Below are 25851 nucleotides of genomic sequence, written 5' to 3' on the forward strand. Positions count from 1 at the left end.
AATACTCCTCTAAAGCAGTATCTGCTTGATATTTACTAATCCACTTAAATTCTTAAAATATATCATACTGTATCGTGTATACAGTGTAATGTTTATAGAGTGAAAATTAGATGAAAAATAGTAAAGAACATGATTTCATTTAACAGATAGGCACAGCTGTGTGGTAAGAAACTTGTTTCCCAACCATATTGTTCTGGGTTCAGTCCCACAGCTGACAAGTGTCTTCTACTATACCCTTCGGCTGACCAAAGCCTTGTGAGTGGATGTGGTAGATGAAAACTGAAAGAAATCTGTCGTGTATATGTGTGTGTGTATAACAACAAAAATTTGGATAGAGAAAATCACATCTTTAATTGTAAAATTCACCATATAAAGCCAACAATCTCTATCCACATATTTGTTGTCTAATAGTCTGAATTTCTAGAAATGCTTCTAAACGATATTTGAATCTACTTGTCATACATGAGGCATTACCTTGGATGTGTTTTCTACTTGCATTTATTGGTGTCTGGTTGTTGGATATAGTTAACCAAATTCATTTAAAACTGAGTGCTTTATAGATATCTGCCTGAATTTTTTAGTCTCTTTTTTTCTTCTTATATACATATGTGTATGTGTGTCTGTCTTTGTCTCCCATCACCACTTGACAACTGGTGTTGGTGTGTTTACATCCCAGTAACTTAGTGGTTTGGCAAAAGTGACTGATAGAATAAGTACCAGGCTTAAAAAAGTCCTTGAGTCAATTTATTCAGGGCAGTGCCCCAGCATGGCTGCTGTCAAATAACTGAAACAAGTAAAAGATAAAAGATACATGCACAAATTAATTTTAAAGCAGAGTATTTTTAATCTTTATCAATTTATACAAAAAAAGTAAAGAACAAAATTATCTTAACACACTGTATGCAAATTAACCAACATCAAAAACAGGGTTTATTTACTCAATACAGGGTACAGTATATATTGAATGATATTGCTCAGTATTCTTGAATTTCTGGAAGCCTGATAAGAGGTCTGGTACTTTTCCTGATGCGATGAAAGTATGTGTTGCAGATGGTAGTGAATGTTCAGGCTCATTTTCCAATAGTGGTGGTGGCATAAGCAGTTTATATAACAGTCTCAAGTAAAACTTGGAAAATATATTTTCCTTTAAATATTTTGGTAGCATATTGAACACACATGCAAATGTTAGTGATGAAATTGCTCATGGAATTCAGAAGTTACTAGACCACCTGTTACCCGTTGGGTCACCTGGAAAGTCTGAGTTTCCTAGCAACAGAATTTTGATTCGTGGGTTTTTTCTTCTTTTCCAGGTTATTTCTCATGCTTTCAACAAATGTGACATTGAAATCATGCGTAAACGGCTCCTTTCCCCAGAAAAGGAAAGATTTGGCTGCTATTTATTTCTTGCATGCCCTGCTACCACATAACAGGTATTTCAGGTCCTTTATTGCAAATAGCTGTTACCTGGTAGCAGGGCGTGTAAGAAATAGCAGCCAAATCTTTGGAGCTGAGATACATTGAATGCACTTGAAAAATTCATTGTTATGGTATTACCTTGAGGCGATCTTTTGCTCTGACTCTCAGAACTGTCATCCGGATCAGCTGGTTTTATTTGTTAATTTCCATAAAAAATTTTTTACTTATTTACTTTTGTTTTAAAGTGAAAGATGTATGAATGTGTATATGAAATGGACGTGTGTGTGTGTGAGAGAGAGAGAGTGCCACTTACACGTACATGAGAACACACACATTCACTCACTCTCTCTCTCTCTCTTACACATGCACACATACATACAAAAAAGATGTACGCATATGTATTGATGTATGTACGTATATGACAACACACCCCTTCACTCACACTCTCTCTTTTCCTCTCTTCCTCTCTCTCTCTTTCACACACACGTCCATTTCATATACATGTACATACATCTTTCACTTTCTCCTCTCTTTCACAAAAGTAAATAAATAAGAATTTTTGTCGGAAATTAGCGAACTCCAGATGATAAGCAACAGATCACCATTCACTTGAAAATTTTTTTTTTTTAATTTAATTATTGTCTGTTTAAAGAAAGCTAAAATATAAATACTTACTGTACAAATAACATTTTTGAAATCACATTCAGTTAAAAATATTTCTAAATGATAACAAATGTTGTGTACGTCAAAAAGTCAAGGTTTTTTTTTTCTTAGTGACACGAAGACTATGTGTGTGTATATGTCACAGATAGCAGACGTGTGTTTGTGTTGATTGACATGCCATGACATTCATTATATGTACATGTGTTGACGTCACGGCAGTGAAGTTTGTTTTCTTCATCAAGAAATAACTAACAAAAATTGTGTTTAATCATTTTCCTTAATAAATAGAATCCCAAATATCACAAAAATTTGTACTGCACTACCAAAGGTAAGTATGAAAATAAATATGCAAAAATAAATTGAGATAAAAAATACTATTTCTGAAATATTTCAGGTACACACAAACATCTCTAGAGTTTTAGTATTATCAAGATGAATATCTTTCGAAAATTATAATCTTCATTATGGTTTTAACAATATCTAAAAACAAATAACACTAAAATATCTATTTTCAAAACATGCATTTAGTTTATTTTCTTTTGTGTCTCTGCAACATGGATGCTATACTGAAAACATGTTGTTAAAGAGTTGGAGTCTTTTCAACAAAAGTGTTTTTAACAAATTTTGCTTATATCTTGGTGAAAAAGTCGGTAAGGAAAATGAAAGGATTCTAGAAAGAAGTATGTTCTCAGAAAACAACCCTTCTCTCAAACCAAAGTTAAGGAAGTAAAAACAGCTTAAAATCTAATCTAAAAAAATTGGTAATATTTGAGTGAAAAGTTGGGAAACAAATGCAATAGATTATGATGGAGAAAAAAAATTCAATGCATCCATACAGAGAATCACATTGAACATACAAAACATGTTGGTTTCAAATTTTGGCACAAAGCCAGCAAGTTTGAAAGGACAAAAGGCAAAGCTGACCTTGGTAGAATTTGAACTCTGAATGTAAGGATGAACGAAAAGCCACTGAGCACTTCACCCAGTGTGCTAACGATTCTGCCAGCTCACCACCTTAAATGCGCAAAAGTTATTAACAATCAGTATAAGTGTTCAGCTTGCAAGTAAGTTTGCTTTTCTAAGGCTTGTTTTGTTAGCCACCCAATGTTAAATGAAAAAAAGCTAATTAACAACATAATAAGCAGTGATTTGGTCACCACTGCTGGCCTACCAATGGGAGGGTGTTATGGTTCAGGGTTGAAAACACCCAATGGTCGCTGGATACCATTTGATGATATCAATTCCTCCTGGCCAAAGCTCCATTCACTTTGGTTAGTGGAAAAATAGAATTTTCTTCTACATGTTATCAATGATAATTATCAGAAAAGGCAGTGAGCAGACAGAATCGTTAGTATGCTGTGCAAAAAACGCTTAGCAACATTTCATCCATCTTCACATTTTGTGTTCAAATTCCACTGAGGTCAACTTTGCCTTTCATCCTTTTGGGGTTGATAAAATAAGTACCAGTTGAGCGCTGGGGTTTGATGCTAATCCACTTAGCCCCCCTCCCCGAACTTGCTGGCCTTGTGCCAAAATTTGAAAACAATAATAATCCTCACCATCTGAAAGTGCATATGTCTGCTAATTGAGTAACAAATATTGTCTTTCTATTGGTCATCTGAAAACTCACATCTCTACATAATACCTGTTGTCGTGACTCTGCATTGCTTTTAAATGAAAAGAGATATTTATCTAATAGTTATAGTAAAAGCTGCAGGTGATTAGGATCACTATAATGAAATCATTTATTTTTATTAAAAATATATTATAGTTTTACTTTGGGTAAACAATGGGTAGGCCTTATCTAACTAGAGGACATGTTCTTCATGTGTGTGTGTGTGTGTGCTCTTTATGTATCAAGTTCTTCCTCTTTGTAAAAAACAAACTCACATATGCATATATGTATGTATATTAATAGTTATCGCCAAGCCAACATGGCAGTCCAAAATATAGGACGAATGCTTTACAAAGAGGAAGAACTTGATACATAAAGAGCACACACACACACACATGAAGAACATGTCCTCTAGTTAGATAAGGCCTACCCATTGTCTACCCATTATGTAACACACAAACCTGTGTCCTTTATAACCATTGACAAGGGGCAATACCCCGAAACTAGTCTGTACATGCCAGACCAGCAAGGTGAAGCGGCTGACCTCCCCTGTTCGAAGGTTATAATGGACACAGGTTCGTGTGTCACATAGCTAGCCAGAGGCAATGGCCTCTTGGAGCTAATCAACGGCAGCATTCGTCCTATCTTTTAGACTGCCATGTTGGCTTGGCGATAACTATTAATATCCAGTACCACTGCCGTAGTCTCCTTTAGAGAGACTTAGAAATATTAATATCTTTATGTATGTATATGAATATATATGTATATGTATGACTGAATAGATACACACATAAGCATATATATATATATATATATATATATATATATATATATATATATATATATATATATATATATATATATATATATATATATATATATATATGGTATAGTATAGTACATAGCATATGTATGTAGCAGATATACTCAGGAGAATAAATACTAACAATGTACAGGAAATAAACATTCTCAAATGCTCAGGAAGTTCTTTAGAGGTGGTAGATAGCTCCTATTACCTAATTAGCAATGGAAGAGAACATTCTGAAAGAACAAGAACAAGCTGGAGAAAGTCCAGAGAACTTTAACCTCTATTGGTAACAAAAAGTCTCTCACTCAGAGTGAAAGGTAGTTTGCATGATGTTTGTGTATGAACTGCAATGCTACATGATACTAGAACGTGGGCTGTGAACATAAAGGGCTTGTGAAAACTAAAAAGAAATAAAGCTAGCACAAAATGCATGCATGCTTGGACAACAAAGTACAAACATGTCGAGAGAAAAATTGTGCATAAGAGGAATCAGATATAGTGTGCAAGAAAGAATGTTGGCATAGTCTTCTTTCTTGTGCTGGGACACAATGTGTTGTCCTTTTTTGGTTTTTTTTTTTAGACATTATGATGTAGTTTCAAACATGAAGCAGGTATTGAACAGAGTGAGAGTCAAGATACAACCCTGATGGACCACAGATCTGACAGGGAAAAAGTCAGATGCTGAGCCACAAATTTAAACTACATTAATTGTCCTAGCGTACAAGGCCATCATCAGCCTGATCAGTTGAGAAGGTATACCTTGCAGCTCCAGAATCCTCAAAGTACATCCCTGTCCACCAAGTCAAACATTTTGTGGAGGTCAACAGAGACTGCAAGCAGCTCTTGCTGAAAGCTCTGCTTGCATACAATGAGTAAACAAAGAGCCAGGATCCTATTGGTAGTTGACCTCTTTGGTGTGAACCTTGACTGCTCCAGCCACTGATGATCTCCAAGTGAGACCCTTCTTACCATGTTCACTTCACTGAGGATCCAGTTGACAATTCATATTGGTTGATCACATGCCACATGGTCACAACAGATAGGGAGATATCTTGTGGAGATGGGGACTGACTATGATTCTGCTTGACAGATGACCTGTGAGGACCTGGGAATATACCAACAAATGGTGAATGCAGCAATCTGCTGCAATAGCACATATTCCCATTACTAACCTAACCAGATTGTGTAGTTTAAGGAAGATTTAGCTGCAATTTCTTGCAGGACATAAAACCATGCAAAGGTTTTGAGTGTGCTACTCTCATAGGGACAAACAGTCACAACTTTCAGTATATTCAGCCATCCTCGCTTGCAATTCTATATTTAAGAGATGAGGAATTATTTACATTATTTACATTTGACGGATATTTGTCCTCATCTTGTTTGTTGTTAACACGTTTCGGCTGATATACCCTCCAGCCTTCATCAGATGTCTTGGGGAAATTTCGAACCTGGGTTCTCATTCCTAAGGTATTTTTTGATGTTGTTATTATTATTATTATTATTATTATTATTATTATTCAGGTCACTGCCTGGAATAGAACTTGGAATCTTGGGGTAATAATAATAATAATAATAATAATAATAATAGTAATATCAAAAAATACCTTAGGAATAAGAACCCAGGTTCGAAATTTCTCCAAGACACCTGATGAAGGCTGAAGGGTATATCAGCCGAAATGTTGTGTTAACAACAAACAAGATGAGAACAAATATCCGTCAAATGTAAATAATATCACAACTTTGATTGCCTAAAATCATATAGTTTTAAATGCTTGTAACTATTCTATTATTAATTTCCTGAGAAAATGAATATGATCTTCATCAGCCAGCAAAACTACATTAGAACTACATTTTTTGAAAATAATCTGGTGAAAATTTGAAGAAATTTGGAAGAAATCTGACAAGATCCAGGAAGTCAATTACATAGATCCCAGTGCTCAACAGCTACTTATTTTATCAATCCCAAAAGAGAAAAGGCAACGTTGACCTCAGTGGCATTTGAAGCCAAAAGAAATACTGCTAAGCATTATGCCTAGCATGATAATGATTCTAAAACTAATAATGGTCATTTTTTCTACACAGGTACAAAGCCTGAAATTTTGGTGATAGCAATAATAATAATGTTTCTAATATAGAAAGAAGGCCTGAGATTTGAAAGAGAATAATTGAGATTAAGTATATTTTCTGTTGCTGTCACAGATTTTGAAATTTTTAAATAAAGTGAAAATTTTAAAATTTTGTAATATTAATGTAATTTTTCATCTGATTTTGTAATTTTTTTTTTCTAGAAAAATTTTAGAAAATGGTTTCAAGTTTGATTACCCGATCAGAAAACAGAAATTTGGAAGCTGGCATTTTCACAAAGTGAAAGCAAAAACATTACGAAAAGTTTTAATAACCAAAATGAAAGCAAACATTACAGCGATGAAAGTTATTCTAATGACTTAAGTCATGTGAAACAGTTGAACAAGTAAGTAAATAATTTAAAAAGGAAAAAAAAATCCTCAATGAAATATTTTGTGAAAAATTACAAAAGCAACGGATCTTTAGGGTTTGACGGCCAACATTTTTTTATGTAGTGTTTTTGGTACCGAAACACTTTCAAACTTTGTATACTTGTATATTTTGTGGTATAGAACAGATAAAAAATTTTGTATCCGAAGTTATTTCACGTTAAAAATTGTCTTATTTCGATAATTTCAACTAATCACTGACGTCTATTCAGTTGAATACAGTTAGTGCTGTGACGGTGTATATGGTATTAATCCCCGTTAGTTCTGACATTTCCGATTAACTAGACTGTTCGTAAACAAAGGGGAAAAAGCCATCAAAATACTTGAATATTGCCTGCACTTGTTATTGGAGCTGGCAGAATTATTAATGCACCTCCAACAAGTGCTTCATTTCCTAGAAATAGCAGTTTTAGTTTTAGGATTACGGTTAGGGTTATGATTATTTTTGCCATAACCTTAACCCTAACCCTATAACTCATAACCATAACCCTAACCCTAACCCTAACCCTAACCCCAACCCTAACCCTAAAACCCAAACCCTAACCCTAAAACCCAAACCCTAACCCTAAAACCCTAAACCCTTACTAGGGAATAATGATATAATTAAACAGGGAATAACACACTTGACACCGAACAGCACTAACTGTATTCAGCTGAATAGACGTCAGTGATTGGTTGAAATTACAGAAATACGACAACTTTAACATGAAATAACTTGCGATGTACAATTTTTGTTAAGAAGGCTAAGAGAAGTTGTTTTGTATGACACATTCTACCAGTGTTCCAAGTTTGAAAGTGTTTCGTTAAGAAAACAAGTGTTGGCCGTCAAATCATAAAGATCCAAAGCAACAAACTGTGTTAGAATTAGTGGTAAGGGTTAGAGTTTAAGAAAAAATGTAGAGTTTTAGAGAAAATACATAAGGCTAGAAAAAAAAAGAAAAGAAAAGAAATACACATGATGTTGATGATAGTTCGGGCAGTACACAACAGCTCGTTACTATGGAAATAAGCACCTATGCGTCTGTGACTTTCAATTGGCTAAAATTACCCAAAATTTGCTAATTTATGGCAAAAATGAATTTCAATTTCATAATTAACATACAAAACTAAATCGGTACACCAAATTTCAAAACAATTGGAACAATTTTTTTAAAGAATTGAAAGCTGTAATGGCAACAGAAAAGATCTCATATCTATTCCCCCTCCTCCACACAAAAAAAGTGTACTCTAATTTTATACATGAGAGCATGGATAGGATATTTTAAATTGAGGGAGTGGTCATTCCTAAATCATTATCTGCACTATATCGTATCCACACGGAAATCTCTTTATTATCAATAAATATGTCTACCTAGTTATTTTTATATATAAGGCTAGAGATGAGAATGGTGATTTCCCTTCGGACACAGTTTGTCGTTAGCCAGCTGGTGGAGATGTCTTCCTGGGGCTATAAACAACAGTAGCATCGTCCCCTATGGGCCTGCCACATTTTGGTGGCAAATATACTTTACGATCCCGTGCTGCTATTATTTACTTCTCGGTCATAGATTTTATCATTGTTTGTCAAACACTGATTATTTAATTTACATTAGCGAACGATTTATTCTATATATTGCTGTTACCTAAATCTAAGAAAACATGCTTTCTTCTAACTAGAACAAAACTAACGAAATCCAATTAATACAAAATAAGAACCTTCCACTGTTACATTTACATCTCTCGAACTAGCAGTCTTCACACAGCAGCCTGTCAAATTTTCTTCAAATCACATCCTACTGTCTTAAAAAAAACATAATAAATAGCATAGTCATAGATATACCATGTCAAGATAAGACGCTGATTAGTTAGTATCCTCTAATAAAGCTAACCTGTGGTCGAACATGTTCTCTATCGTTTTCAAACAAGGATAGAAATACTTCCTTATAGAGAACAACACACACACGCATTATCTATCTATCTATATGTGTGTGTGTGCATGTATATATATATATATATATATATATACATATATATTGTTGTCTTGGGGAGAGTCATTCTCTTTTAGTGTCTTATAATTTAACTTTTACCGGTGAGTGTTTTAAATTATAAGGCACTAAAAGAGAATGACTCCCCAGGCACAACAGAATATGCTTCAACACACGAACTCAAAGAATCATGCAAACCAAATCCAAAAACGAAATATACATATATATATATATATATATATATATATATATATATATATATATATATATATATATATATATACACACACACACACACATATATATATATATATATATATATATATATATATATATATATATATATATATATATATATATATATATATATATATATATATATATATATATATATATATGTGTGTGTGTGTGTGTGTTTGTATATATATATATCGATTTTATTGAATGATACCAACATTTCTGAATCATACTGATATTAAGCCAACTTTCTCTTTCAGCTTTCCTTCCACAATAAGCCGTGGTGCTTACATGACAAATGACAAAAGTGTAGAAACTATAACATGGCGACGTCATTTCCGCATCCATGTTTTAACAGTCGATAATAAGAGTCACACTATTCTTTTCCTTGCAGCCGTGAATAACCTTGTAATTACATGAATATTTTCGATAAAGAAGGAAGACAGTAAAATGGGAAATTAAAATAAACATTTAAAAAAACGAAGGGAAGAGAATAATGATATACAACTGGTGAAAGAGGAAGCTTTTATTTTGACTGCGCTTACTAATGGCTAGCAGTGCATGTTCATTCACGCCGGTATCGGAAATATTTCTGTCGTTAATCAGACATGTACATAATGAAATTAATATTCGTTTGTAGACAATTTTCGTGATTAAAGTACAAGATTTTAAAAAAATAGATGAGGTTTTAATTAATTATAGAAGTCAAGAAAGGTAAACTAATTTGAGTTTAAATATGTCTGAAAGAAGACTGTCGTTTCTGTTTTTATTGTTTAATAGGAAGAAAAGTTAATAGGTATCTGATAAGTGAGAAGATTTATGGAGGTTGATGTGTTAGTATTTAAATTGAAATATCAGCGTTCACAAGCCTTGTCTGTTATGAGAGCCCTGTTTGAGTAATACTGATGTAGATGTGAAAATTACAGTGAGCCGGTTTCGATTTGCCAGTTCACGTTCTCTTTACACGCTATTGAAAAGGAAATAAATCATGCAATCCCATATTCCTTCCACCATTCCGTTCAAATGCTCAAAACCGAATGTTCTCAATATTTCTGTAGGAAACGTATGCTTTCAATCAGATAATAAGGAAGCGGGAATATTCCGCTTGACGCGTTTGTAGGATTTTTTTCTTTTTTTTTTTAGTACCATCGAGGTTCATAAATCCCGGTCAATTATCATTCAGTTCCAATTTCATTTAGACGTTTCTTCTTTCTGTTAGCTAATTTGCGCAGACCTGCAAATTTATAAGTTATTTATATACACACACAATTTAATAGAGAATTTTACAAAATGCATTCCAGAAGTTTTGAAACTTTTTCAGGAGAGATATTAATTAATTTCAAAGAATACAAAACTCTAATCTCCTTCAAATTAGGATCCTCTCACTTCAATGCACATATTGTAGCACTCCAGTCACTTCAGGAAGTCCTCTAAAGTGAAGGTGTTTAGGATACTTGTCACAATTTCCTTATCTTCTTCACCTTTGGGGAACAACCAAAAGTCACTGGGAGCAAGGTCTAAGGAGGGTGAGAGAGTTTTGACGATCATCTTTACCAAGTAGTTCGTTACAAGGATAGAATTGTGGACTGGGCCATTTTCCTGATGTAGGTATCTGGCCTATTGTGACAAAATCCCTTCCTCAAAACCTCCACAAAGTACTATTTATTGACTGTCTGTTCAGAGGGAACCCATTAGATGTAGTTGATGCCCCTGCTGTTCAAAAAGTGGAACATCGTGAGCTTCCCAGTGGACTTGTTTTCCTAGTGGACTCTTGTGCCAGCAAAAAAAAAAAAAAAAAAAAAAAATTCTCATGTGTGGTAAGTACCTTGCTTACCAACCACATGGTTCCGGGTTCAGTCCCACTGCGTGGCACCTTGGGCAAGTGTCTTCTACTATAGCCTCGGGCCAACCAAAGCCTTGTGAGTGGATTTGGTAGATGGAAACTGAAAGAAGCCTGTCGTAAATGTGTATGTATATATATATATATATATGTTTGTGTGTCTGTGTTTGTCCCCCCACCATCGCTTGACAACTGATGCTGGTGTGTTTACGTCCCCGTAACTTAGCGGTTCGGCAAAAAGTGACCGATAGAATGAGTACTAGGCTTCTAAAGAATAAGTCCTGGGGTCGATTTTCTCGACTAAAGGCAGTGCTCCAGCATGGCCGCAGTCATAAATGACTGAAACAAGTAAAAGAGAGCTCATACAAGTTAATGCCATAAGGAGTCTGAAGTTTCTTCCAAATTATCTTCACATCATGATTGAATTCTGCAAACTAGTCAGCTAAGACAAGTAGTGTTTAGTAGGGTGTGTTTAAAGTATTGTTGCAACTGTCTCCTTCAATTTGGAATAACAAAAGTTGGCAGGTCAGCTTATTAAATGTATAGTAATGATATACTGAAATTACAATAATCTAAGACAGTTGGAATGGTTTTTCCTAAAAAACAGTTCCAAAACTTCTAGAAATAAACTTGTACATAATTTACATTTATTAATTCATATAAGCATGCCATATGCATTTACATGCTTTGTGTACATTTCACACATTTTTGTATGTCACATGCATTTTGTGAGCAAATACAGCAATGCCTACATATCTATGTAGATGTTTAGAAATGATATACATACATACGTAGTAGATAGGTTGTGGGTGTATACACACTCATATATATATATATATATATATATATATATATATATATATATATATATATATATCATTATCAACATCATCATCGTTTAACGTCCGCTTTCCATGCTAGCATGGGTTGGACAATTTGACTGAGGACTGGTGAAACCAGATGGCTACACCAGGCTCCAATCTGATTTGGCAGAATTTCTACAGCTGGATGCCCTTCCTAACGCCAACCACTCCGAGAGTGTAGTGGGTGCTTTTACGTGCCACCAGCACGAAGGCCAGTCAGGCGGTACTAGCAACGGCCATGCTCAAAATGGTGTATTTTACATGCCACCCGCACAAGAGCCAGTCCAGGGGCACTGGCAACAATCTCGCTTGAAAGTCCTTACACATGCTACGGGCACAAGTGCCAATATATATATATATATATATATATATATATATATATACATGTATGTATGTATGTTCATTCACGCCGGTATCAGAAATATTTTTGTCATTAATCAGACATGTACATGATGTAATTAATATTCATTTGTAGACAATTTTCATGATTAAAATACAAGATTTAAAAAAAATAGATGAGGTTTTAATGAATTATAGAGGTCAAGAAAGGTAAACTAATTTTGAGTTTAAATTTATGTCTGAAAGAAGACTGTCATTTCTATTTTTATTGTTTAGCTTTTAAGCTAGCTCCTGTACAACATTGGAAGACATTTATAGATTGTAAATTTATTCTGTCCAGTTACCTATCGGTATAGTTGTCATTTGCAAACTCCAGAGGTGACACTTTCATTTCCCCTTAGCCCTCACGTCACACAGTTGTTAATGTTTCAGTTGGGTCTCGCTTTTCCAATTGCTATAGATTCATATTGCATCTTACGGCTGTGCCTGTCACCTGTATGGTGAGGAATCTTACACTGGGGAGTATTAACGACTAGGGTAGGGTAGCTGACTGCGTATTGTGATCATTCGTCTTTTGGTTTCCTGTAGCTTTGCTTTCTTTTACAAACCCAGTGAACATACATATATTTCCTATCTCAAACAAATTCGAACAATACATATATGCCCCAACTTAAAAAGATTCTCAACAATTCAACTTCTCTGGTTGACATTAAGACACCCACCCCCAATAGGGGCCTTAACTCCCACATTTTAGAGCTCCATGACCTCCATTTTTCAGGAGCAAAATCTTTTAAAAGGTTCCATAAGATTGGAATTTTGGAATCTACACATAAAGATCAGTAGTATGTGTCATGATTAGAATTTTTTTAGGGTGTGTAAAGAGGGAAAGAACCCTCATCTGCAATTTTGATGAAATTCGAATCATAAGTATTCCAGTTCATTAGAGAAAATATAACAGAAAAGTCTAATTCTTCAATTGCATGTAACATGGGCAATGCCGGGTATCTCTGCTAGTATATATATATATATATATATATATATATATATATATATATATATATATATATATACACATACATATACATACATACATAAATATATATATATATATTAACGTTAGCGTCTTATGAATCTAAATATATAAGTTCTAAAATTGCAGAAGAATTCGTTGCTGGGCAGTTTAGTTTAATGGTAAAACATTTGGCACGTAATCACAGAGATGTGAGTTCGAGTCTCATGGCTGGCCAGTAACGTATTTTTCTGCAATATATGGATATATATATATATATAGTTCAAAAAAACAATAACAAAAAAACAACAAAGTGAGGACGTGATATGGATAGTATTATTGGACGCTCAGGAAAGGAAAGAGAGAGTGTATGACGTTTCGGGCGTAGCCCTTCGTCGGAAAGATGGAAAGTTCGGAGAATGGAAGAACGGAGAAAGAGGAAAATGGTACCTATGCCCACGAGGTTACATTATGAAAAGACCGGAAGAGGAGGTGGTGGGGGAAAAGTTCTTTCTAAGATAGGAGAGTGAAAAAGGGAGATGAATATCGGTGCGCGTGCGAAAGTCTGCGAGTGTGTGTGTGATAACAGAACGTGTGTGTGCGTATGTATGTGTGTGTGTGTGTGTGTGTGCATGGTTTGGTGGTTTATCTGTTAGTGTGTTTGTGTGTGTGTGTGTGTGTGTGTGTGTGTGTGTATGACGTAGTGGAAGAAATTAGTAGCAGGACTGGTTAGTGGACGCTGTAGACAGTGTAGGTAGAAGGTCAACAGGTGGTTATTTGGGTGTGTGTGGGGTTGTCGGTGTTAGGTACGTGTACGTGTGTGTGTGTATTTTGTATGTGCGCGTGTGTGTATGTGTATGTTTTCTGTGTGTGCGTGTGTGTTTGTGTGTATGTCTATGTTGTGTGTATGTGCGTTGCTGTGTACGTGTGTGTGCGTGCGTTTGCTATTGTATATGCGTGTGTTGTTTATGCCCATGTGTGTATGATTGTATGCGTGTCTGTGTGAGTGTGTAGTGTTGGTGAGAAGTGTGTGTGTATGTGGGTGTGTGCGTGTGTGTGTATATGTGTGGATGTGCGTGTGTGTGTGGGATTGTGAGTGTTAGGTACGGGTGTGTGTGTGTTTATGTGTTTCCGTGTGCGCGTGTGTGTATATTTTTTGTGCGTGCGTGTATGTGTATATTGTGTATGTTTTCGTGCGTGCGTATGTGTTATGTATATGAGTGAGTATTGTGTATGTGAGAGGTGTGTGTGCATGTGTGTATATGTGTATGTGTGCATGTGCGTATATGTGTATGTGTGTCGTGTATGTGTGTGTGTGTGTGTGTGTGGTTTTATGTATGTGAGGGGTGTGTATGTGTGTGTTTATGTGTATGCGTGCGTATGTGTGCCAGGTATGTGTGTTATTTTGTGTGTGCACTCCTGTGTGTATGTGTGTGCATGTGTATGCGGCTGTGTATGTAGGCGTGCGCGTATATATGGGTGTGTGTGTGTATATATGTGCGTTTGGATATATATATATATATATATATATATATATATATATATATATATATAGGTTATGAGAGATAATGGTGTCAAGAAGACCCAAAGGTGTCAGATAATGCTTAGTAAGTGCTATAGACAAACTACAGTTAAGCTCCAGGTTCGGTGATTATGTGAATGAAGAGTCCAACGTAGGTCATATATCAGCATGTGTATATATATATAAAAATTAACAGAATGAGATAAAAATCCACGGCTATGAAAGATTTCAGAACATTTATAAATAGAAGGTCTTACAGCCGTTTCCGGGATATTTTATATATCTCTTCATCGGAGATGGATGAAGGAAAATATAAAATATCCCAGAAACAGCTGCACCTTCTATTTATAAATGTTCTGAAATCTTTCATAGCCTTGGATTTTTATCTCATTCTGTTAATTTTATATGTATATATATATATATATATATATAAAAGATAATAAGAGTGAAAAAACTACAGAAGGCTTGTGTTACATGGTTAAAGTATATATTTAAATTATGTCAGAAAAATGTTAGAAAAATGTTAGAAAATCTTTTTGGTATATAAACATTGTATTTTGAGAAATAACTGGTTTCGTGTTGTCTTTTCAAATTTCTCTACTTCATTGTAACGTGTTTGCTCCAGTCTGAGATAGTTGGAATTTACAAGAAAACAAAAGATAAAGACAGGTGTATAAACAACAAACAGGTGTATTAGTTTAAAGCTCAGGAAGGTGAGTAAGTCTTTTATATTTTGAGCCTATACACTTCAACAGAAAGGAGCGTGAGAAAATAAACAGAGAGAGAATAAAAAAAGCTTTAGTGGCTATATACACACACACACACACACACACATATATATGCGAAGGCACATGGCTCAGTGTTTAGAACATCGAGCTTATGATCGTTAGGTTGTGAGTTCAATTCCCGGACCGGGCTGCGTGTTGTGTTCTTGAGCAAGACATTTTATTTCACGTTGCTCCAGTTAACTCAGCTGTAGAAATGAGTTGCAGCATCATTGGTGCCAAGTTGTATCGGCCTTTGCCTTTCCCTTGGATAACATCAGTGGTGTGGAGAGGGGAGGCTGGTATGCATGGGCGACTGCTGGCCTTCCATAAACAACCTTGTCCGGACTTGTGCCTCAGAGGGTAACTTTCTAGGTGCAATCCCATGGTCATTCATGACCGAAGGGGGTCTCCTCCTCATATATATATATGTATATATATATATATATATATATATGTATATATATATATATATATTTATATATATATGTATGTATGTATATATATATATTTCGTTTTTGGATTTGGTTTGCAAGATTCTTTATGTGAGTTTGTGTGTTGAAACATATTCTGTTGTGTCTGGGGAGAGTCATTCTCTTTTAGTGCCTTATAATTTAAATCACTCACCGGTAAAATTTCCACGTATTTCTTATTTATTAAAAAAATTTTTGTTGTATCTTGCAGCCGTTTCAATAGTTTTGACTCTGTCCGTTATTCACACTGCGTTCCTTTTTTTTATATTGCGCATGTTGTGGGTTAGTGTGTGCGTGTACCTACACATGCATGTATGTGTGTGTGCATATGTATAGATGTATGTATGTGTGTATATTTGTATGTATGTATTCTGCATATTCATGAAATTGCGTGTCCATGTTTGTATGTTTTTATGTATGTATTTGTATACGTGTGTGTGTACCTTTGTCTCCTTGTGTGTGCATGTCTGAGTGTGTGTGTGTGTGTTTGTGTGTGTGTGTGTGTGTGTGTGTGTGTGTGTGTGTTTTGCAACTATGTACCATGTTTGTATGTATGGATGTGCATCTCCATATGTGTGGATGTGTGTCTCCATATGTGTCCTTGAGTGAAGTATAGTGTGTGTGTATATATGGTCATGTGTTTCAGTCTCTATTTGTGTATGTGTGCTTGTCTGTTCATATAACCTATGTACCTATCACTCTGTATGTTGATCTATTTACTTTCATATCCATATGCTTATATACATGTGCATATGCATATATATACATACACCCACACACTCACTTATACATACACCTATCTACATAACAGCCCACTAATTATTCTACTCTACCTGTGTAAACTGTGGGTATGGGGGTATGATATCTACTATGTACATTTCCTATTTAGTATTGGGGAAGTCTCATTTATGAGGATGTACTCATATGTAGTGAAATTTGGCAATCAAGGATCGAATCCACGCTCTGCCTGCATGAAGCCACTACAAATACGTTGTGGAATAAAAATTTATCTACTGTCATGGAAAAAGTGTAACCCATACCACCTGCAGATTTTAGCGAAGTGACCAAATTTCTTATTCTTTACTTTACTAGAAGTAATAGTTTGTCCTATACTTTTCCAGGTGTAATAACTTGTCCTGTACTTTTCCAGGTTTATAATCTTAAGAATATTACTTTTCATACTCACATTTTTCCATGTAATCTGTGATTTTTCCAGGCATTGCTGTTATAAGATAATTAATATTGTGTCAATTAATAATTTAAGATTTTAACTTATAAAATACTGAAAGATAATATTTCAATTTTTCCATGTAAGTGATGATAATATTTCAATTTTTTTCATGTTTAATTTAAATATATATTGTGATTGAATTATTTGATATTACCCATCCACACCAAATTAATGGCAGAGAATTTTACCATCTTGTTGGTTGCACCATGCTCACCATCAGTTACCAGGCTCACCTTAAGTAACCTAGATTTTGAGTTGGTGATAATAGCACTGACTGCTGCTTATCTAGATCTATCGATAATTATTCAATACAACAGTAATTATAAAAGCATATCAGATATGCACAAGTTAAAATTACCATTAATATAAATTTGATTTATGAAAAATCCCTTTTAATTAATTTTGAAATTTAAAAAGTAAATCTAGAATATAAGCACTTTTAACCAATGCCTTTTCTGGACAGCCTTACTACATGCCTTCAGGTTTGCCCATAGAGACACAACCAAAAAACAACTATATTCCTGCCCCAATAAATTTAGATGCACATATCTGAAGCATATAACATATTAATGAACTAGCTTGATTAAATAATTAACTAAAAAGAAAAGGAAAGTAACTAAAAAGGAAAAACAAAAAAAAAAGCAGAAAGCAAATTAATTAGAGCTGAAAGAGAAAATTAATAATAAAAGTTAAACTTACTCTAATTCAACAGCATATTAAAAATAACTTTATTAAATACTTAATTAAAAAAATAAAATATACAAAAGGTAAAGTCAACCTTGGTGGAATTTGAACTCAGAACAAAAAAACAGACAAAATACCACCAAGCATTTCATCCAAAATTTCTGCCAGATTGCCATGTTAGAATGTAAGCATTCATTTTAGTAATATATTCTTATCTTAACATTATTGCTTGCTGCGTTATTTACTTCCTCACGTACTGACATGAAATTTCATGACATTTCACTTCATAACTTTTATCTACTAATTTTTGCTCAATGCGACTAACGATTCTGAATCCTTCATGCATTATTCTATCATTTAAGCCTAAGAAAAGTATACTTTTATTTTAGAATTAAAAAGTTAATGTTAATTGAAGACGAATATCTGCCTTACTGCCCCCCTTTAGACCTCATATATTTTGATGTAACTTTTTTTCTAGTGAACCAAATCTCAAACTATTTATGCCAAAGTATAGCTGAGGAGGTGTCCTCTTTAAAACTATTAACAGTTTGCAATTTAGTTGAGAACTGAATTAGTGGTGAAGCTTGGAAGCTGCTGCGATTGACAAAATGGTGGACTTAAAAATATATTCAACCACTACCGTGGTTGAATGATATATACATACATATATATATATATACATACACACACACACATACATATATATATACAGAGAGAGAGAGGCAATTATGCAGATAAACAAATTAGATACATTAAATATATTGAATATAATAGTTTGGGTATGAAATACAAAATATATATATATGTATACATATATGAAGCATCAGATGTGGTGTACAAAGAGATGACTGCACTGGTATGGTCATGTGTTGCGTATGGATGAAGAAGTATCACACCCTAACAGTGGAGGGAACCTGTGGAAGAGGTAGACCCAGGAAGACATGGGATGTGGTGATGAAGCACAGCTTTAGAACATTAGGCCTCACAGAGGTAATGACAAGTGACCGAGACCTTTGGAGATATGCTGTGCTTGAGAAGACCCTGCAAGCTAAGTGAGATTGTAGCTGTGGCCAATGCCAGTGTCTGGCCCATTTAAAAGCACCCTTCAATTGTTGAGCAACACACAGTGCTTGTGAAGACCTGTTGAACCAAGTGAAATCAGTCATAGCCGATGCCAGTGCTGCCTGACTGGCACCCATGCTGGTGGCACATAAAAAGCACCATTCAAGTGTGGCCAATGCTAGTACTACCTGACTGGCTCTCATGCTGGTGGCACGTAAATAGCACCCACTACACTCTTGGAGTGGCTGGTGTTAGAAAGGGCATCCAGCTGTAGAAACCTTGCCAAATCAGATTGGAGCCTGGTATAGCCACCCAGCTTGTCAGTCCTCAGTCAAACCATCCAGCCCATTCCAGCATGGAAAATGGACATATGATGATGATGTTATATACATATTTTATATTTCATACCCAAAATATTATCTATCTATCTATCTATCTATCTATATATATATATATATATATATATATATATATAAAATCCTATGTATCTCTGTCTGTTCCCAATGCATTCTCAAACGTCTCTAACAAATCAAATCGGATTTCTGTTGATTGTTTTCAACCATCACCATTACCAGTACCACCACCATCACCACTACAATTCCCATACACACACCATTCAGACTTCTGACACCACCACCAATACCTTTGACTTTGTTGCCTTGCCCTCCACCACCATCATCACCATCACCTCCACTTCTATCACATTTACAACATGAGCAATAGTAGGAGTGTCAATGAATAGTGAGAGAGGGGGCTAAAGTATGACACACTGACAAAGAAATTAGTTTTCACATTTATTATATTAGATATATGTACACACACACACACACACATATATGTATATGTATTTATGTACATATATATATGTATGTATATATATGTGTGTGTGTGTTTGTGTATGTATATATATATATATATATATATATATATATATATATACATACACTATAGCCTCAGGCTGACCAAAGCTTTATGAGTGGATTTTGTACATGGAAACTGAAAGAAGACTGTCGTATATGTTTAGATTTGTGTGTGTGTGTGTGTGTGTGTGTGTGTGTGTGTCTGTGTGTGTGTCTGTATTTGTACCCGCAGCATCGCTTGACAACTGATGTTGCTGTTTTTCCATTCCCGTAACTTAGCAGTTCGCTAAAAGGCACTAACAATATAAGTACTAAGCTTACAAAGAATAATTCCTGGGGTCGATTTGTTCCATTAACAGCAGTGCTCCAGCATGGCCACAGTTACATGACAGAAAAAAGTAAAACAATAAAAATCTATGCCATTTTAATACCGAGCAATTTGATATATCTAATGTATCTAATTTGTTTATCCACATAATTGCCGTAAGATGCATTACGGATCTATAGCAATTGGAAGGTTGTGACCGAACTCAAATAAACATTAACAACTGTGTGATGTGAGCGCTAAGGGGAAATGAAAGTGTCACCTCTGGAGTTTGCAAATGACCACTATACCGATAGGTAACTGGATAGAATAAATTTACAATCTATAAATGTCTTTCAATGACCAGTCACTCATCTGGAAAGGCCTTGAAATCAATGTTGCCATTGGGGGACTATGTGTGACCCAGTGATAATAAAAAGATTGAAAGGAGGTCTGCAACCAAATAACTTTACTCAACTCTTTGCAACTGAATCAGTGGAGGCAAAGATGCCTCTCATTTACTTGACATTTTATGCACCACATTGCAGAAATCATAATCTAAATATATCTCAAAGCAAACTCTTACAGTGTTGTACCATTGAATTACAAATAACACTGATCTTTTATGCTCGGGCGACCCTACAGCTTCCAAGAGTACAACTGTATTCATCTTTGTTTAGATAAAATAACTAAATTGTGGGTGTTAAGTCCCCATGAAGGGGTCTTTCTAACTTCTAAGAAGATGGAATTTTAGAAATATTACTTCATTTGTGTCTAATATCTATGGTTAAAATTTCATCAACAGCCAAAATATATGAATTTTCATGGAGGTTATGGCCCTTATGCATAGAATATAATTTCCAAATTTCATAAAGATCCATTCAATATTTTTGACCTAGTTTTGGATAATAAAAAATGACTAAAATTTGAGACTTAAGGCCCCCATTAGGGGATCTTAGAATCTTCATGAGAAGTGGAAAGTTTGAGAATACTTCTTGATGTATGTCAATTACCTATGGTTGAAACTTCATCAACATCGAAATTTTATGAATTTTCATGGGGGTTCTGCCCTCCTTTAAGCCATCTCAAATTCAAGCCAAACATATTGCATTATACCCGTAATATGATTGGTTTATCCAAATATCATAAGGATCCATTCAGTAATTTTGCTCCATGAAATTGTATGAAGCACACAGTATTACCCTTCTCCCTAGGCTTGGATTTTGTGTTCTAAATTTCATTAAGATCGGTGCAGTAGTTTTTGAATGTATAACTAACACACGAACACACATAAAGACATTGACTTTTATATAATAGATATGAATATGCACATATACATACATGTGTGTGTGTGTGTGTGTGTAATCTATATATAAAGATGAGAATGTGTGTCTGTCTGTCTGTCTGTCTGTGTGAATCCCTAAAACTTGAGAACTACACAACCAATTTCATTTAAATTTTACACATGCCTTACTTAGGGTCCATGTAGTGTCATAGGCCAAAAAACTTTTTTAACTTCTTGCCTAGTGCGAGCCCAGAGCAATATCATATCTCCTCCACTATTCCAGTACTAGGTATCAAAAGTGAAACAATAACATTTCTCTATTGTAATGTCAGATATTTTCACTTTAATAGTTTCACTTTAATACTGAAACTATTAAAGTGAAACTATTATCTCACATATATACAGGCATACATACATATATACAAGTATATCCGGCGTTGCTCCTGTTACATGCAATTGAGGAATTAGACTTTTGTGTTATATTTTCTGTAATGAACTGGAATACCTATGATTCAAATTTCATCAAAATTGCAGATGAGGGTTCTTTCCCTCTTTACACACCCTAAAAAAATTCTAATCATGACACATGTATCCCATACTACTGATCTTTATGTGTAGATTCCAAAATTCCAGACTTATGGAACATTTTAAAAGATTTTGCTCCTGATTTGAAAGAGAAGAAACTTATAGAATAAGTGCAAGGCTTATGAAAATTTAAAAAAAGTACTAGGCAGTGTCTCATACTTTTCTTTGCCCACTCAGTTGAATCTATCTTTTTGTGTGTGTATGTGTATATATATATATATATATATATATATATATATATATATATATATATATATATATATATATATTACACACACACACACAAAAACACATTTATACATGTATATATGTGCATATTCATATCTATTATATAAAAGTCATTGTGTTTATGTGTTGTGTTTTGGAACCAAGTTTCTTACCACACAGCCACACCTGCACATATGTATATAAGTGTGCGTGTGTGTGTTTGTGCTTGTGTGTATGTGTATAGGTGTATATAAGGATGCATGTATATATATGTGTACATATTACATGTACATCTATATATATATACATCAACACAAATGTATACATATACATGTATATCTATATATATACATGTATATATACATGTATATATAAATATATATATATATAGATGTATGTATATATATATATATATATATATGTATGTATATATATATATATATATATATATATATATATATATATATATATATATATATATATATATATATATATATATATATGTATGTATATATATATATATATATATATATATATATATATATATATATATATATATATATATATATATATATATATATATATATATATATATATATATATATATATATATATATATATACATATATATATATATTATATATGTGTATGCCTGTATATATGTGAGATAATAGCTTCACTTTAATAGTTTCAGTATTAAAGTGAAACTATTAAAGTGAAACTATTAAAGTGAAACTATTAAAGTGAAACTATTAAAGTGAAAATATCTGACATTACAATAGAGAGATGTTCTTGTTTCACTTTTGACAGGTAATACTGAAATAGTGGAGGAGATGATATTGCTCTTGGCTTACACTATGAAGCAGTTCAAACCTTTTGGGGCTATGACACTACATGGAGCCTAAGTAAGGCATGTGTAAAATTTGAATGAAATCGATTGTGTAGTTCTCAAGTTTTAGGGATTTACACAGGCACACAGACAGACAGACACACATTCTCATCTGTATATATATATAGATTAGAGGAAATCAAAACCAAAGCAGAATGAGTATCTCAAGTCAGTTACATTTATTTTATTAGGGTAAGGTGAATTTGAAGTCTCACAGCTGTTTTTTGGATAACCCAAGTGGTTGGTTAGCATGTCCATGCACTGGGCATTCTGTCATCAGAGACAAGACAAGACAAGGTATGAATATTTTACCTTGTGTCTGTTGACAGAATACCCAGTGCATGGATATGCTAACCAGCCACTTGGGTTATCCCAGAAACAGCTGTAAGACTTCAAATTCACCTCAACCTTATTAAATTTATCTAAATGTCTTGAGATACTCGTTCTGCCTTGGTTTCAATTTTTCCTCCAATATAATGAATATGTATATACATATATATATATACACACACACACACACACATATATATATATATATATATATATATATATATGTGTGTAGGGATTAATCTTCTCTCTTCCCTCCTTTGCTCCACATGGGCTCAACTATCCTCTCCTCTTCATCTAACCTCCTCCCCTTGCCTTTTTGCCTCTCTCCCCCTCCCTCCTACTTCTTTTCACCCCTACTCTCTTTCTCTCTTCTCTCTCTCTTTCTCCCTTCTCTCTTACTCTCTTCTCACATACCCCCCTTCCCCTTCCCCTTCATCATCAACTTTCCCTCATAAGCCCACCCCACCCTACACCCTCTACCTACCCACATAACCCACCTACCCAACCTCTGCCCACCCACATACCCCCCACTCTCAGCCTAACCCACACCCTACCCGTGCTTTCCCCACTCTCACCTCCCCCACCTCCCAATACCATCACACCACACCACGCTACACCATACCACACAACACATCACATCCCAACACACCACCATGCACACACCAGCACTGACCAATTCCCATCCCCACATTTTCGCACCTATACATACACACATGCACATGTCAAAATCACCAGCACTCTCTTACACACGCGCACCTTCGTTTTGAGATCACTACTACTTTGTTATCTCCCTTTCTTCTTAACTCTCCTTTGTGACCCTTCTGTCTGGCATTCGCCATGATAGATTGCTAACCACTACACACATTTTTTTCTCTCCTTGTTTCTTTCTGTGGAAGAGCATAGGCTCGAAAGGTTAAAGACTTTTTCAATTCCCAAGCGTTATACTAATACATCTGTTTGTTTTCTACACCACCTGCCTTTGTCTGTTGTTTTTTTGTGAATTCTCCCAATATATATATATATATATATATATATATATATATATATATATATATATATATATATATAAAATATAATGTGTCTTGAATGGCACAGCAATGCCAGGCCAAGTTTGCAACCGTTAGGGATTATACTGCATTGCTGTGCCATTCAAGACACATTATATTTTACAAACAATACACAATGCTCCAAGCAAACTACAATACTCTCCTATATATATATGTATGTATGTATGTATTGGTTCAATCCATAAATAATGCGGTTTTTTATACTTCTAATTTTCAAGATTAAGATAAACAAAATTCTTTTTTAATCATTTTCTACAATGCTCATCCAGCTATCTCGTAAACTTGCAAGGTCCTTCTTCCAAAATTCACTTGTCCATGACGAAAAATACTCCTCCAGTACTGTTCTGACTTCGTCTACAGAATTCATATTTTTTCCATACAAATGATTTTGAAGACTGTGAAATAAATGATAATCAGATGGGGCAATGTCCAGTGAATATGGTGGGTGGGGCATCGTTTCCCATTCAAACTGCTCCAGCCTTTGGAATGTCATCTTCATTGTATGTGGCCAAGCATTATCCTGATGGAATAACACCTTTCATCTTGAAACCAAAGATGGTCACTTTTTGATCTTGCACTGACTTAAGCTTTGTTACCATTTGGTTTGTAACCCTTTGTTATTGTTTGGTTTATGTTTAAAAGTTTAAAGTGGACTAAACCTTTCATATCCCATCAAACAGACAACAACACCTTACGTAGATGTTTTAGCCTGGAGTGCTGGTGTTTCTCTTTTCCCTACCCACTGTCTTTGGTGCTTGACATTTTTATAGAGAACCCATTTCTTGCCACCAGTCACTATTCAGTCCAAAACAGGTTCATTTGTGGGACATGACAGCAAAGAAGAGCACACATTCACTCTCTGTGTGATTAGACTTGAAAAGTTCATGAGGAACCCATTGACCCAATTTGCTGACTTTTCTGATGGCATTCAGGTATCGATGAATGGTTGAATGACCAAATCCAAGCTTCAACAGTTACAACAGGATTTTGTTCCACCAGGGTTTGCAGGACATCCTCATCGAGCTCTACAGATCATCCAGATGAGGCTCGTCTTCTAGGTTGTAGTTTCTGGGTTGGAATTACTGGAACCACCATTGACATTGGTTTATGCTTATTGTCCTATCCCCATATACTGCAGTAATATTCCTCACACTTTCCATTGCGTCATTGACTTTATTGAACTCATAAAGCAAAATATGCTGGATATACTCCCTTGTTACTTCCATGATAGCTTTGAAAAAATAGCTGCTAAAATCGAACTGCACTCTTCAAAACTTGTACTAAGAATAAGGACAAAATTAAAATTTCTACCTGCTTTTAT

The 25851-nt window shown here is 34.6% G+C and overlaps 1 protein-coding gene across 1 annotated transcript in view; it reads left to right on the top strand.

Annotated features, from left to right (window-relative positions):
• The first annotated feature begins 4720 nt into the window (after positions 1-4720).
• LOC149132305 (uncharacterized) overlaps positions 4721-25851 on the top strand; it is a 29465-nt gene continuing 8334 nt past the window's right edge. The window contains exons 1-3 of the mRNA XM_089364897.1: positions 4721-4788; positions 5097-5175; positions 6833-6972. Of these exons, the coding sequence (XP_089221023.1) occupies positions 4721-4788; positions 5097-5175; positions 6833-6972 (287 nt within the window). The remainder of the gene's footprint in view (positions 4789-5096; positions 5176-6832; positions 6973-25851) is intronic.

Source organism: Octopus bimaculoides, chromosome 16 (assembly GCF_046866305.1).
Source record: "Octopus bimaculoides isolate indiv1 chromosome 16, ASM4686630v1, whole genome shotgun sequence".
Taxonomy (NCBI): domain Eukaryota; kingdom Metazoa; phylum Mollusca; class Cephalopoda; order Octopoda; family Octopodidae; genus Octopus; species Octopus bimaculoides.